Source organism: Pimephales promelas, chromosome 4 (assembly GCF_988280905.1).
Source record: "Pimephales promelas chromosome 4, fPimPro1.hap1.1, whole genome shotgun sequence".
Lineage (NCBI taxonomy): Eukaryota > Metazoa > Chordata > Actinopteri > Cypriniformes > Leuciscidae > Pimephales > Pimephales promelas.
This window is the reverse complement of record NC_142772.1, coordinates 49,472,850-49,485,698: the sequence shown is the minus strand read 5'-3', so window position 1 is coordinate 49,485,698 and position 12,849 is coordinate 49,472,850. Positions and strand designations below refer to the sequence as shown.

At 33.6% G+C, this 12,849-nt stretch overlaps 2 protein-coding genes across 5 annotated transcripts in view; one reads left to right on the top strand and one right to left on the bottom strand.

The window, feature by feature from the left end:
• myl2a (myosin, light chain 2a, regulatory, cardiac, slow) overlaps positions 1 to 1,486 on the bottom strand; it is a 10,177-nt gene extending 8,691 nt beyond the window's left edge. Inside the window, exon 1 of one of the 4 annotated variants that reach the window (XM_089130675.1) lies at positions 1,352 to 1,486. Coding sequence is in view for 1 of the 4 variants with exons in the window: in XM_089130676.1 (XP_088986802.1) it covers positions 1,323 to 1,421 (99 nt within the window). In the remaining 3 variants the exon portion in view is untranslated. Of the gene's footprint in view, positions 1 to 1,322 lie in introns of all 4 variants that reach the window. The other 3 variants (XM_089130677.1, XM_089130678.1, XM_089130676.1) reach the window with 3 other exon arrangements.
• Positions 1,377 to 12,586, top strand: cux2a (cut like homeobox 2a). The gene is made up of 9 exons (XM_089130674.1): positions 1,377 to 1,565; positions 1,910 to 1,959; positions 2,033 to 2,094; positions 3,093 to 3,497; positions 4,655 to 4,735; positions 5,880 to 6,266; positions 6,566 to 6,745; positions 10,928 to 11,171; positions 12,348 to 12,586. Exons 1-9 carry the CDS (start codon positions 1,377 to 1,379, stop codon positions 12,553 to 12,555), a joined length of 1,806 nt encoding a protein of 601 aa, XP_088986800.1. The 3' UTR covers positions 12,556 to 12,586.
• Positions 12,587 to 12,849: the final 263 nt, after the last annotated feature.

Genomic DNA, 12,849 nt, shown 5'->3' with positions numbered 1-12,849 from the left:
TGTGTAAGTATCTTAAATATATTACTAAATATAAATAAGTAAACTAAATATATTAGTTCGTTTTTAAATTTAAATCTAAATTTACTAAATAGATTATTAATAGTATACACAATATTACTAAATATACATATACATTTAAATATCCAGATTTGCTGAATATAATTGTAAATATAACCAATATATAAAATATTACTGAAAATAAATGTAAATATTCCAGATATATTACTGAATATAAATGTAAATATTCCAGATATATTACTGAATATAAATGTAAATATTCCAGATATATTACTGAATATAAATGTAAATATTCTGGATATATTGCTGAATATAAATGTAAATATTCAGGATATATTACTGAATATAAATGTAAATATTCCAGATATATTACTAAATATAAATGTAAATATTCCAGATATATATTACTAAATATAAATGTAAATATTCTGGATATATTACTGAATATAAATGTAAATATTCGGGATATATTGCTGAATATAAATGTAAATATTCCAGATATATTACTGAATATAAATGTAAATATTCGGGATATATTGCTGAATATAAATGTAAATATTCCAGATATATATATTACTAAATATAAATGTAAATATTCCAGATATATATTACTAAATATAAATGTAAATATTCTGGATATATTACTGAATATAAATGTAAATATTCCAGATATATTACTATAAATGTAAATATTCGGGATATATTGCTGAATATAAATGTAAATATTCGGGATATATTACTGAATATAAATGTAAATATTCGGGATATATAGCTGAATATAAATGTAAATATTCTGGATATATTACTGAATATAAATGTAAATATTCCAGATATATATTACTAAATATAAATATAAATATTCCAGATATATATTACTGAATATAAATGTAAATATTCCAGATATATTACTGAATATAAATGTAAATATTCTGGATATATTGCTGAATATAAATGTAAATATTCCAGATATTACTGAATATAAATGTAAATATTCCAGATATATTACTGAATATAAATGTAAATATTCGGGATATATTGCTGAATATAAATGTAAATATTCCAGATATATTACTATAAATGTAAATATTCTGGATATATTGCTGAATATAAATGTAAATATTCCAGATATTACTGAATATAAATGTAAATATTCCAGATATATTACTGAATATAAATGTAAATATTCGGGATACATTGCTGAATATAAATGTAAATATTCCAGATATATTACTGAATGTAAATATTCGGGATATATACTGCTAAATATAAGTGTGTTTATGTTAAGTGCTGTTCTGTTGACTGACTGAAGATGATAATGAAGCCTCTCGCTCACTTTCAGCTCTGATGGTCTGGATGTGATGATGAAGATGTTTGCCAATAGAGACTTTCGTGACCTTCATCATCTGCAAGAGGAAGTGCAGAGATTACAGGAAGTCCAGGAGAGATCAGCCAATCACATCGCTCTGCTACAGGAAGTCCAGGAGAGATCAGCCAATCACATCGCTCTACTTCAACAGCAGCTGGCCAATAAAACACAGGAGATGGAGGTAGAGATTATGAGCAGCGTCTGAGGAGAAATGCATCACAATATTGCGTTACTCCCTTCAAAAGTAAATACTTAGTATAACAAAATACTTAGTATATACTTTTTATAACAAAAAAGTTATATATTTGGGCAAAAGTAAAAACCCCTTCACTGTTCTGGAGAAGGGAAGAATAGTTTAACACTTACTTTACCACACAGCGAGAGCTGTCAGTCAATAAATGTGAAAACAAAGTTGCATTAATTATTTGAAAAAGTAACTAAATGTAAATTTTAAAAGTAGTGTGTTACTTTAGTTACTTGAAAAAGTAATCTGATTACATGACTTGTAATGATTGTTCATGTTAGAGACTCCAGGCCGAGTTGCAGGATTATGAGAAGATCAAAACTGAGCTCAGGTAATGCACTCATATTCTCTCCTCGTATGATCATCAATAATGAGTTATTAAAGTCTCGTATCCTCCCTCTCAGGACTCTACGAGCGCTGACACACACTGATGACGACGTGTTCCCCCCTCCATCACACTCTGCGGGTATATGAACTGTTTCATACACTGTCATTACATGGACAAGAGCATGATTGATTGATTTTATTTAAAAAGAAAAATTATTTAAAATAAAATATTTCAGCTTTTTAGTTTGTTTTTATTTTATTTATGTTTTTAAATATTGTATCTAATTTGAATTTATTTAAAATAATTTCACATTTTGTTTATTTGAGCTATTTATGTTTAATTTATTTCAAATTAAATATTTTCGCTTTTTGTTTTTTCTTTAATTATTTATTTAAAATTTTCAAATTAAATAATTTTCAGATTTGTTTGCAAGTTTTATTTGGATTGTTTTTCTTTTAAAATATTTTCTCATTTCAATTTATTAACAATGTCAGCTTTTCAGTTTTATTTTGATCATTTTTATTTATAAATTATTTATTTTAATTTATTTAAAAGACATATTTCTGCTTTTTACTTGGTTTTATTTAAATTATTTATTGAATTCAAATATTTATTTATTTTATAAATTTATAAAATGTATATTTATTACATTTTAACTGAATATACAGCCTCAGTAAAATCTAATGCATAGAAAGTGAAAACCGGATTTAAAAACCTTTATACGCTTTGTACAAAAACACTCACAGTAAAAAAACGTTGGTTTAACCCAACTGGAGTTTAACCCAATGCATTGGGCTAAAATAACCCACAGATGGGAAGGTGCTATAGTTGGGTTATTTTTAAATGAGTGGTAAAGTAGCAGTAGATGAAACTCAAACAAAGAGAATATGGTGCAAAAGTTCATTTATTTGAGTAATTCAACTTAAAACGTGAAACTAATGTATTATATAGACTGATTACAGATATGAAAACCTGTTCACAATATTCTAATTTTGACTTTGGGGTTTTCATATCTGTAGCTGAGTAATAATCATCAAAATTATAACAAATAAAGGCTTGAAATATCTCACTTTGCATGTAATGAGTCTATATAATTATACTGAAATAAATGAACTTTTTGTGAATTTCATCGCCAGATCCTGTGATCCCGAACGCGATTCATCAGGTCTGTGTAAAAGAGGAGCCGTGGAGTGAATCGTGTCCAGTGGACAGCCTGTGCTCTTCCTCCTCCTCCTCCTCAGTGAGCCTCCACGTGTGTGTTGAAGAGGAGGACGGGGGGATGCTGCCCGAGGAGGAGTGTGACACCGCTGGACTCGTTCTCCAGGTGAAGGAGACGCTCCAGAAGCACGGCGTCGGCCAGCGCGTGTTCGGCCACTGTGTGCTGGGTCTCTCCCAGGGATCCGTGAGTGATATCCTGGCCCGACCCAAGCCCTGGAGGAGCCTGACCCGGCGAGGCCGAGAGCCCTTCCTGAGGATGCGGAGCTTCCTGTCGGACCAGAGCCGCGTGCGCGCCCTCGCCGTCGCCCAGCAGAGACTGAGAGGTGAGCATATCTCGGGTTCAAAAAGCATGAAAATAATTTAATAATAAACAGGTAGTATTATTTATTTATGCATGCACTGTAAAAAATATTGTTGGTTTAACTTAAAAAAAATGATGTAACCTGGCTGCCTTAAAAATTTAAGTTCACTGAAATGGAAAAATTGAGTTAATACAATGAAGGTGACTGGTTTAATCATCAGGAACTTAAAATATTATGTTATCTGAACTACGTAAATTATTTAAGTTGATTTGACAAAAGAAATAATGATGTGATAACAAATCATGAAAATGTTTTTTACAGGATGATTCTTGAAGAATAATGATGCAGATTTTATATTGAGTATTAATGGTTTAAAAAAATATAAAAATCATTTTTTTACTTGATATTTTTGTCAGTAAGGAAAAAAACAAACAAGATACTTCATTAAAAAAAGAAACGTATGAAGCGAAATGACATTAGATATTAAATAGTCATTAACAGATCTTGTTTTCAGAAAGTTAAACACTTGATGAATTAGGCCTAGGCTATATTCCTTTTGACAAATAGGCCTAGTTTTTCTTGTTGTAAGCAAAAACCTTAATGTATCAAATTTTTGTTAAACCTTCAATCTTATCATCTTATAATGCAAGTATGCCAGAACAATTATTTGTTGCACAAAATTGTCCTTAAAACATGTATATTAATATTACCTTGAAATGCACCTGCCAGACAACAAAGTTATTATGCAAAGTCTATTTAAAAAATGTTTAATACATTTGAATATTTTTTCAAATAGTTGAGTTAAGTGAATGATTCAATGATTCACTTCATTACTGCATGATTCAGTGTTTTTGAATGAATCTCTTGAGTGAATGATTCAGTGACTCACATCATTACTGGATGATTCAGTGATTTTGAATGAATCTTTTGAGTGAATGATTCAGTGACTCACTTCATTACTGGATGATTCAGTGTTTTTGAATGAATCTCTTGAGTGATTGATTCAGTGTCTCACTCATGTTTTAACAGTCTCTTGTCTCCACCTACTGGTGTAATGATGTAATGATTCAATCTTTATCTGAAGCAGAAAGTTTCTTCCAGAAGCAGATTGACTCTATTGTGATCTCTACTATTTGTATTGAGTCATTCATGATTCTGGCTGTCTCTTTTCACTGAAGGCATCGTCCCGTGGGTTCGTCCTCCAGAGATGACCTCAGATCAGGTGATCAGGAACATTCTGGATCAGAACCGTTCGGAGCGTGAGTTCAGCTCAGCATCGCTACTATAAAACCATTTATTATTCTTTGTAAAGTTTCATACATCAACTTAAATATTATATTTATATATTTTAATATATATAAATGTTTAAACACATTTATGTTTAGTGGATTTTTTTTTGTTTAATTTTTTTTAAATAGGTTTTAAATGCATGATTTAATATTAGTAATTAAGTATTGTGTGTGGTCAATATTTGTGTCAAATTTGAGCAAATTCAGAGAATTTAAAATTTGAGGTTGTTAATATCAACAAAATGTCTTTTTTAATTTATTTTTTATTTTTTTACTTTTTAAAAAAAAATTTAACAGACATACATTTTAGCTATTTTAGTACATCAAATTAAGTGAAAATGAAAAGCTGAAATAAAAATATATATTTTATTTTAAGTTTTAATGTTTACTTTATTTCATTATTTATTTATTTTTAGCTGAAACAAATGTTACCTTGGCAAATATAAAATAAATAAGTTGAAGTATAAAAACGAAGAAAATTTTTTTTTTAGAAATATTTATAAAAATGTGAAATAAAAATAAATTCACTTTATTTGACATCAAGTGAAAGAGCTAGCTGTGACGGCAACATAAAAAACACCTAATATTTTTATTTAGTCGACAACTAAAAATGTTTAGTTTAAGTATTGAAATACTGTATTTTGAAATAATGTATTTTAAAAAAATGTATGCATCAAAAATAGTTTTTTTTCCTACTTTTTTTGTTATTTTAGTACTTAACTAAACAAAAAATTGTAAATAATTAAAAAAAATTACATAAAAAATGAAAAATTAGAAAATTAAAGTGTAAAACGTACATTATTTTTGTTTAGTTAAGTAATAAAATAACTAAAAATAAAAGTAATTTGAAAAAATTATTACTATTACTTATTATTTACGGTGTTCACTTTAATTTTCTCATTTTTCGTTTAGTTAAGTACTAAAATTACTAAAAATTAAGTAATTTAAAAGAATTACTCAACATTTATTTACTACATTTTTATTTCATTTTATTTAAAGTTTGCCTTGGCTACTAACTAAAATAAATAGCCTATATGTTTAAGTTGAGCTACTACAGTTACTTAACCCTTTCTGAACCGCAGTGTGTGTGTGTGTTCTGTTCATGGTGTTTCAGTGATGGATGTGGACAGCGGGTCTCAGCGTGGATCAGAGGACGTCATCAGAAACATCCTTTATCAGGCCAAACACGAGATGCACGTGACGAGCGAGGCGCCGGAAGAGGTGCATTATGGGAAACTGAGTCCCAGTGTTCAGTCGCCGGCTGATTTTGTCCAAAGTATCATCCGAAAGGTCAAATGTGAGCTGAATGAAGACACTCACCCGTCAGCGTCTCCAGCTCCTCTGTCCGTCACACACTCGTTCCCGCCGGAGCCGAGGACGCAGGTGTGTGTCCAGCAGGTGTGTGTGGGCAGCTGTGAGGATGAGATGCTCGAGTCGCTGCATCTGGACACCGTCAGCATCACACAGAGAGTCAAAGAAGCGCTCGTGCTCAACAGCATCGGTGAGACGTCAATCGGTGTCCCTTAAAACTCATCTTTGATCACCACAATTACATATTTAAACGTTTTTTCCTTGAAAAAAAAATCTTTATGCCATGAAATATCTTGAATGTAACTCGACACCCTTGCCTCATTCAGTATGCGCGGTTCTATGAATATGCAAATGAGCCCCACCTCCACTCACTCACTCACTCACTCAGAGATCCACTGGTTGACGATCACACGTTGATCTGATTGGTTACAAGGTCATTTGTGACATCAGAAACACCGTGTTTGCCTGACGGTGGTGTTGGTTTGGCAGGTCAGCGTGTGTTTGGCGAAGAGGTTCTGGGTTTGACTCAAAGCTCGGTGTCTGAACTGCTGTCTCGCCCCAAACCCTGGACTAAACTCAGTCTGAAAGGAAAGGAGAACTTCATCCGGATGCATCGGTGGCTCCAAGACCCGCTCAATGTCCAGAGACTGACCAAGCTGGAACAGAGAGGTAAACATTAGTGATGCAGGTATATCGGCTACATAACATTATCATGAGAACATCATAACTGTGTGTTTGGGTCGGGGATTTTAATGGAGAGACTTTTGTTTTGTAATCAGACTCTCAAAAATTACATAAGAATTTGGATTTAGATTTATCAGATATTTTGGTTATCAGCTTTCAAATATTAAGAATTATCGGTTATCGGCTTTAAAATATAAAGAGTTATTGATTATCGGCATTCAAATATAAAGAATTATCGGTTATCGATATCGGCCAAAATTTGTATGCATGCTAATTAGAGCCAGACCGATATATCGGCCGGCCGATATTAGGCATTTTCCATAATATCGGTATCGGCAGTTATAATGGCCGATAAATGAATATTTAAAAAATAAAATAAAAACGGACGAAACACGCTTCAATCATCTCTCCTTGGCCTGTTATTTTGAAAATGTATGTTTTACAATTTGCAGTATGATGTTATCTATTGGTAAATTATGGCTGATCATAGACTAGCTAACCACAAAGCTAGCTAACGCCACTATCATCAGTGGAAGACCGCTAACATTAACATTAATGAGCTTGGAAACCACAATGAACTTTTTCTGCCTAAATAAAGTAATTATTACTGTATTTATAACTCGCATATCTCTAGTTACAGTCCCTGCATTGTAAAATGTAAGTTATACTTGCGAGGAGTGAACATTTAGACATAGAGAAAAAGTATCAAACGTATCTTGTGCAGAAAAGTTAGCTTTTCTTTTACACGTGTGTGAAATCCAACAATACTTAATAAAAAAAAAATATCGGCCGATATATCGGAATATCGGATTTTAAAACCCCAAAATATTTGTATCGGTATCGGCCTTCAAAATCCTTTATCGGTCGGGCTCTAATGCTAATATACTGTATGTTTGGTAGAAGGATATTATTCAATGCACATCTACAACAACATGCGTAAACATTTTCATTTTGTTCTTCTTGTTTGTGCTCACGCATACTTATGATAGTTTGATTATAAACTATATTTGAGACTATAGAATATATTAGAGGTGATTGTATAATTGTAGGTACATTTGCTCTCATTATTTTTGTATTATATTGTTATGGCCTGTAGTATATTTTGATCCATTTATAACAAATAATACAAAATAATGACAGCAAATGTACCTGCAATTATACAATCAATTTAATGTTGTAAAATTAGGAAAATTACTATTTGGGGCTTTTGTAAAAAAGATATATATAATATATATATATATATATATATATATATATTGGCAAAAGTATATATTTTAAATTATGGAATGATACATGATGGGGAAAAAATAACCTTTTACTGTTAAAAGTTATAATGTCTTATACTGTTATAATGTCTCTTACTGATCAATAAAACTGAAAAATAACAAAAATAGACAGGGTTGTATAATTTTATTTTATATAGCCTATATTTTATATAGCCTTTTCATTACTATTACTTCTGACTTTATCTTATACTATTTGCATTGCACTGTAGTTGTACCATATCGTATTACCATATAAGGATCCATCAGTTATCTTTGTTATTAATCGGGTCAACAGAAAATGCTATTTTTCCACAATACGAAAACTCGCGGCAATGATCCAAAAGCGGCGTCTATGTATTTATTATGCTTTTGCGCACTTTTTGTTTTCTCTCTAGGCATCGACGACACAGCTTACACAGGTAAATATGGTAAATACATGTGTGAGAAGTTAGTTCAGTCAAAGCCAGTCTTTCTCTGGTTCAGTCCCGCTTCGGATGCCATCATCAAGCGGTAATCTCACTGACCAATCGACGTCCATTAGCAAAATGCTAGCGTGTTATGGGCAACAACAACTAAACCTGTAAGAAATCGAAAGGACAAAAGTACTCATTCATTCAACTTTCGAACTATAACCCATGTTGGACTTGCAAAACCTGCATTCAAATCTGAGATTTCTCAATGAAAATCGGGTGAAAGAGACAAATTTAGCCGTTTAGCCCCATAGACTCCCATTCATTTGGCACTCGGACTATCGCCCCCAGTGGAACTCTGGTGGAACTACAACCAAGGCTTTCTGTAGACGGGCTTTGCGCATGTCAACACAACTTCGAGGCTAAACGTCATATTATGCGACTATGTTCAACCCTGGTTCTACCTTACAAACAAATGGTTCAACGGAATAAAGTACAGAGTTACTTACAAACTAGCTAGTAGTTACTTCTAGTTTGGACCCTACCCTGTAAGCTACCAAAGTTATGGTAATGGAGCACAACGACTGTTGCCGTTTTTGTGGGAAAAAAATGAGAATTGCGGGCGTGCTTGTACATTCATCAAGCATCTTCGAGAAACGACACACGTCGAGTATTGCCGAGAGACTGCGGCATATTGGAGTGGCGGTAATTAAAACACCGGCAAAGTCGAACAGGATTTGTCAGCGGTGTCTCACCCTTTTATCGAGACTTGAACGTGACTTGCCGGTGTACTGGAGATGGGTGGAGGATGAGAAGAACGAGGAAACCTCCGCTGTAGAAACCATGACAGGTCGTTCAGATAAACGAAAAGTAAATGTAACGTCAGAGTAGTCAGTTGTAGCGTAGGCTACAGCCAACATCATTCAGTTCAGATTACTTGTTGAATATCAACTTTATCGCTAAAACTACCATTTGTACGTGAGATGAGCCTCATCCACCACAATTCCCAAAACGTTGTCTTGGAAAACCTTATAGTGGCCAACATATCTCGCCATGGTATTATTAAAGGGATACTCCACCCAAAAATGAGAATTCTGTCATTTACTCGCCCTCAAGTTGTTGCAACCCTGTATGAGTTTCTTTCTTCTGATGAGCACAAAGGAAGATATTTTGAAGAACGATTGGAACATTGGCACCATTGACTTCCGTTCCGATCGTTCTTCAAAATATCTTCATTTTTGGGTGGAGTATCCCTTTAAAAAACTCCGAACACATCTTCCTTTTTAAAAATGACTCAAGTGCCGTTCATGTTTCAAAGAAAAGCTTAACTTAAATCATCCAGCTGTTCGCCAGCAGCCGAAGCCATTCTGTTTTTTCAAGTAGCAGTGAACCGTCGCATCTCTGTCGTCATTAAAGGAGTAGTTCACTTTAAAAAAAAAACTTTTGCTGATAATTTACTCACCCCCATGTCATCCAAGATGTCCATGTAGTAGAAAAGAAATGAAGGTTTTTGATGAAAACATTCCAGGATTTTTCTCCATATAATGGACTTCAATGGGGTCCAAACGGTTCAAGGGCCAAACAACACTTTCAGTGCAAACTGCAAACTGTTCGAAGGGCTTTAAACGATTCCAGACGATGAATAAGGGTCTTATCAAGCAAAATGATCGCTCGTTTAATAAAAAAAAACAAAGTTTAAGTTTTATAAGCACAAATACTCGCCTTGCTCTGTTCTGTGACGCGCGTTCGTGACTCTCCAGTTCGAACTCGTTCATCAAAATGAACAAATCTTTTTCCAAGTCAATTCGTTCGTTTCGTTCGTTGAACGAACCAAGTGATTTGAAAAAAGATTAGTTCATTTTGAGGACCGAGTTCGAACAGGAGAGTCACGAACGTGCCTCACAGAACAGAGCAAGGCGAGCATTTGTGCTTATAAAACTTAAACTTTGTTTTTTTTTTATTAAATGAGCGATCGTTTCGCTTGATAAGACCCTTATTCATAGTCTAGTGTCGTTTAAAGCCCTTTGAACAGTTTGCACTGAAACTCTCATTTGGACCTTGAACCGTTTGGACCCCATTGAAGTCCATTATATGGAGAAAAATCCTGGAATGTTTTCATCGAAAACCTTAATTTCTTTTCGACTGAAGAAAGAAAGACATGGACATCTTGGATGACACGGGGGTGAGTAAATTATCAGCAAAAGTTTTTTAAAAGTGAACCACCCACCGACTCTATACGCGATGTGATTGGCCTGACTAGTGTTTGGTTTTTCCAGCTTGAAAGTCAACGGAGAGTTGCTAGACTACACTAGGGGAGTCTAGATTTCTAAGCTATCGGTTATCTGCTTTCACGAATTATCGGTATCGGCCAAAATTTTGATATCGGTGCATGCCTAGTAAATGCATGTTTGGTGGAAGGGATATTATTCAGAAATATGTGCATATGAACGTATTAATCCGCTCTTCATCTGTTTGCTTATAAATGTGTGCAGCTCGCCTCAAACGTGACTCACAGCGGCCGTCCGATGGTTCGGGACACGGGTTCTGTCTCTCTGGCGGTTCGGGAGCGTGTGAAGCGATCAAAAGGCCTCGTGTGGTTCTGAGCGCTCATGAGAAGGACTCGCTGCGAGCGGCGTATGAGCTGGAGCCGTACCCGTCTCAACTCACCATCGAGAGGCTGGCGTCACAGCTAGCGCTTCAAACTAGCACTGTCAGTAACTGGTTCTACAACTACAGGTAGGTGACCAGTGTTGTGTGTGCAACTCATTACAAGTAACTCGAGTAACGTAATCAGATTACTTTTCAAGTAACTAGTAAAGTAATGCATTACTTTTTCAATTTACAACAAAATATCTAAGTTACTTTTTCAAATAAGTTACACATTACTTTTTCACATTTATTGACTGACAGTTCCATGTTGAGAGAAATAAAGTGAGGTGTGTGTTGTATGTGTGTGTGTGTTAGGGATGGGCAACGATTAATCGCGATTAATCGCATCCAAAATAAAAGTTTGTGTTTACATAATATATTTGTGTGTAGTGTGTATAATTAATTTGTATATATAAATACCCACGCATGCATGTATATATTTAAGAAAAATGTGTTATTAATATATCAAATATTTATATATAATATTAATTGTGAATAAATATTATATAAAATATATAGATGCACATATTTCTTAAATATATACATGCATGTGTGGGTATTTATGTATACAAATTAATTATACACACCACACAAACATATATTTTGTAAACACAAACTTTTATTTTGGATGCGATTATCCCTAGTGTGTGTGTAAACATGATGGTTATTGTAGTTCTAGACTAAGTGTGAACATGCATTTACTCGTCTTGCACGAAAACATTCAGTATTCCTCAAAATGAATAAAAACAAGTATTGCAATCTCCGAATTTTGGTGAGAAAAAGTAACGTACATGTAATGTAACGCATTACTTTTCATTAAAAGCAACTTTCCCCAACACTGGTAACGGCTTCAGCTCTGGAAATTAAATAGTTCAATCTTGTTCCCAAATGGAGGCTCAAGGAAAACATCTATGATGCGAGCGGCTTGATGTGGAATTGAGAAACTCTTGTTATTAGCGACACCGGTGGCCGTTATGTGAACTGCATTTTTCCGTTCTTCGATAAGGAGTAAGAATAAAAGTAGGAAATATGTTTAGCAGCGATTTACTGTTAACGGATATCCCGACGCCATGTAAAGATGTGGATTTAGATTTATCGGCCGATATATCAGTTATCGGCTTTCAAATATAAAGAGTTATCGGTATCGGCCAAAATGTTCATCCTTAATAAAAGGTGATTAACGAACGAAAATCCTTACATGTAGCCTTTTTAAACCTACTACTAAATGTTATGCACTATCCTGTTCTTGTTCTCTGTTAACAGGTCCAGAATTAGGCGAGATGATTTAACCGAACCAGTACAAACCAGAACAGTTCAAAGTCCAGCCAGTTCAAGTCCAGTTTCAAGCGGTTTATTCTCGATCAAACAAGAAGCCTGTGATCCTGAGATGGAGGACACACACCAACACACGTGTGTTTCTGTGGCCGTACAGGCCGTCACTAAAGCTGAAGATCTGGACGAGCTTGTGTAATGAACAAATAAACAAACGAATTATTGACTTATCTTTTTTTTTTTATTACATTCATACAGAAAAAGTGAACCCTAATTGAGCAAATGTCTGTTTTTTTTTATTATGGCTGAATTGTTTGTTTGATAAATTCTCATGTCAGTTCACTTTGACGGTTTGAGGACTAAAGAATGTGAAAGCGAATAAAAGTCCCTTTTGGTGACTGAAATAATCTGATTCTTATTTTTACTTTTCATTTGTATTTGTTGTGATGCTGATAAAAGCCTTTAAATAAATAAATGTGTTGAGATTTACAAA

Coding starts and splice junctions, on each gene's coding strand:
- cux2a (XM_089130674.1), top strand. CDS start 1,377: ATGATGAAGATGTTTGCCAATAGAGACTTTCGTGACCTTCATCATCTG. Junction 6,267..6,565: donor GCTCGTGCTCAACAGCATCG/GTGAGACGTCAA, acceptor TTGGTTTGGCAG/GTCAGCGTGTGTTTGGCGAA. Junction 11,172..12,347: donor AACTGGTTCTACAACTACAG/GTAGGTGACCAG, acceptor CTCTGTTAACAG/GTCCAGAATTAGGCGAGATG.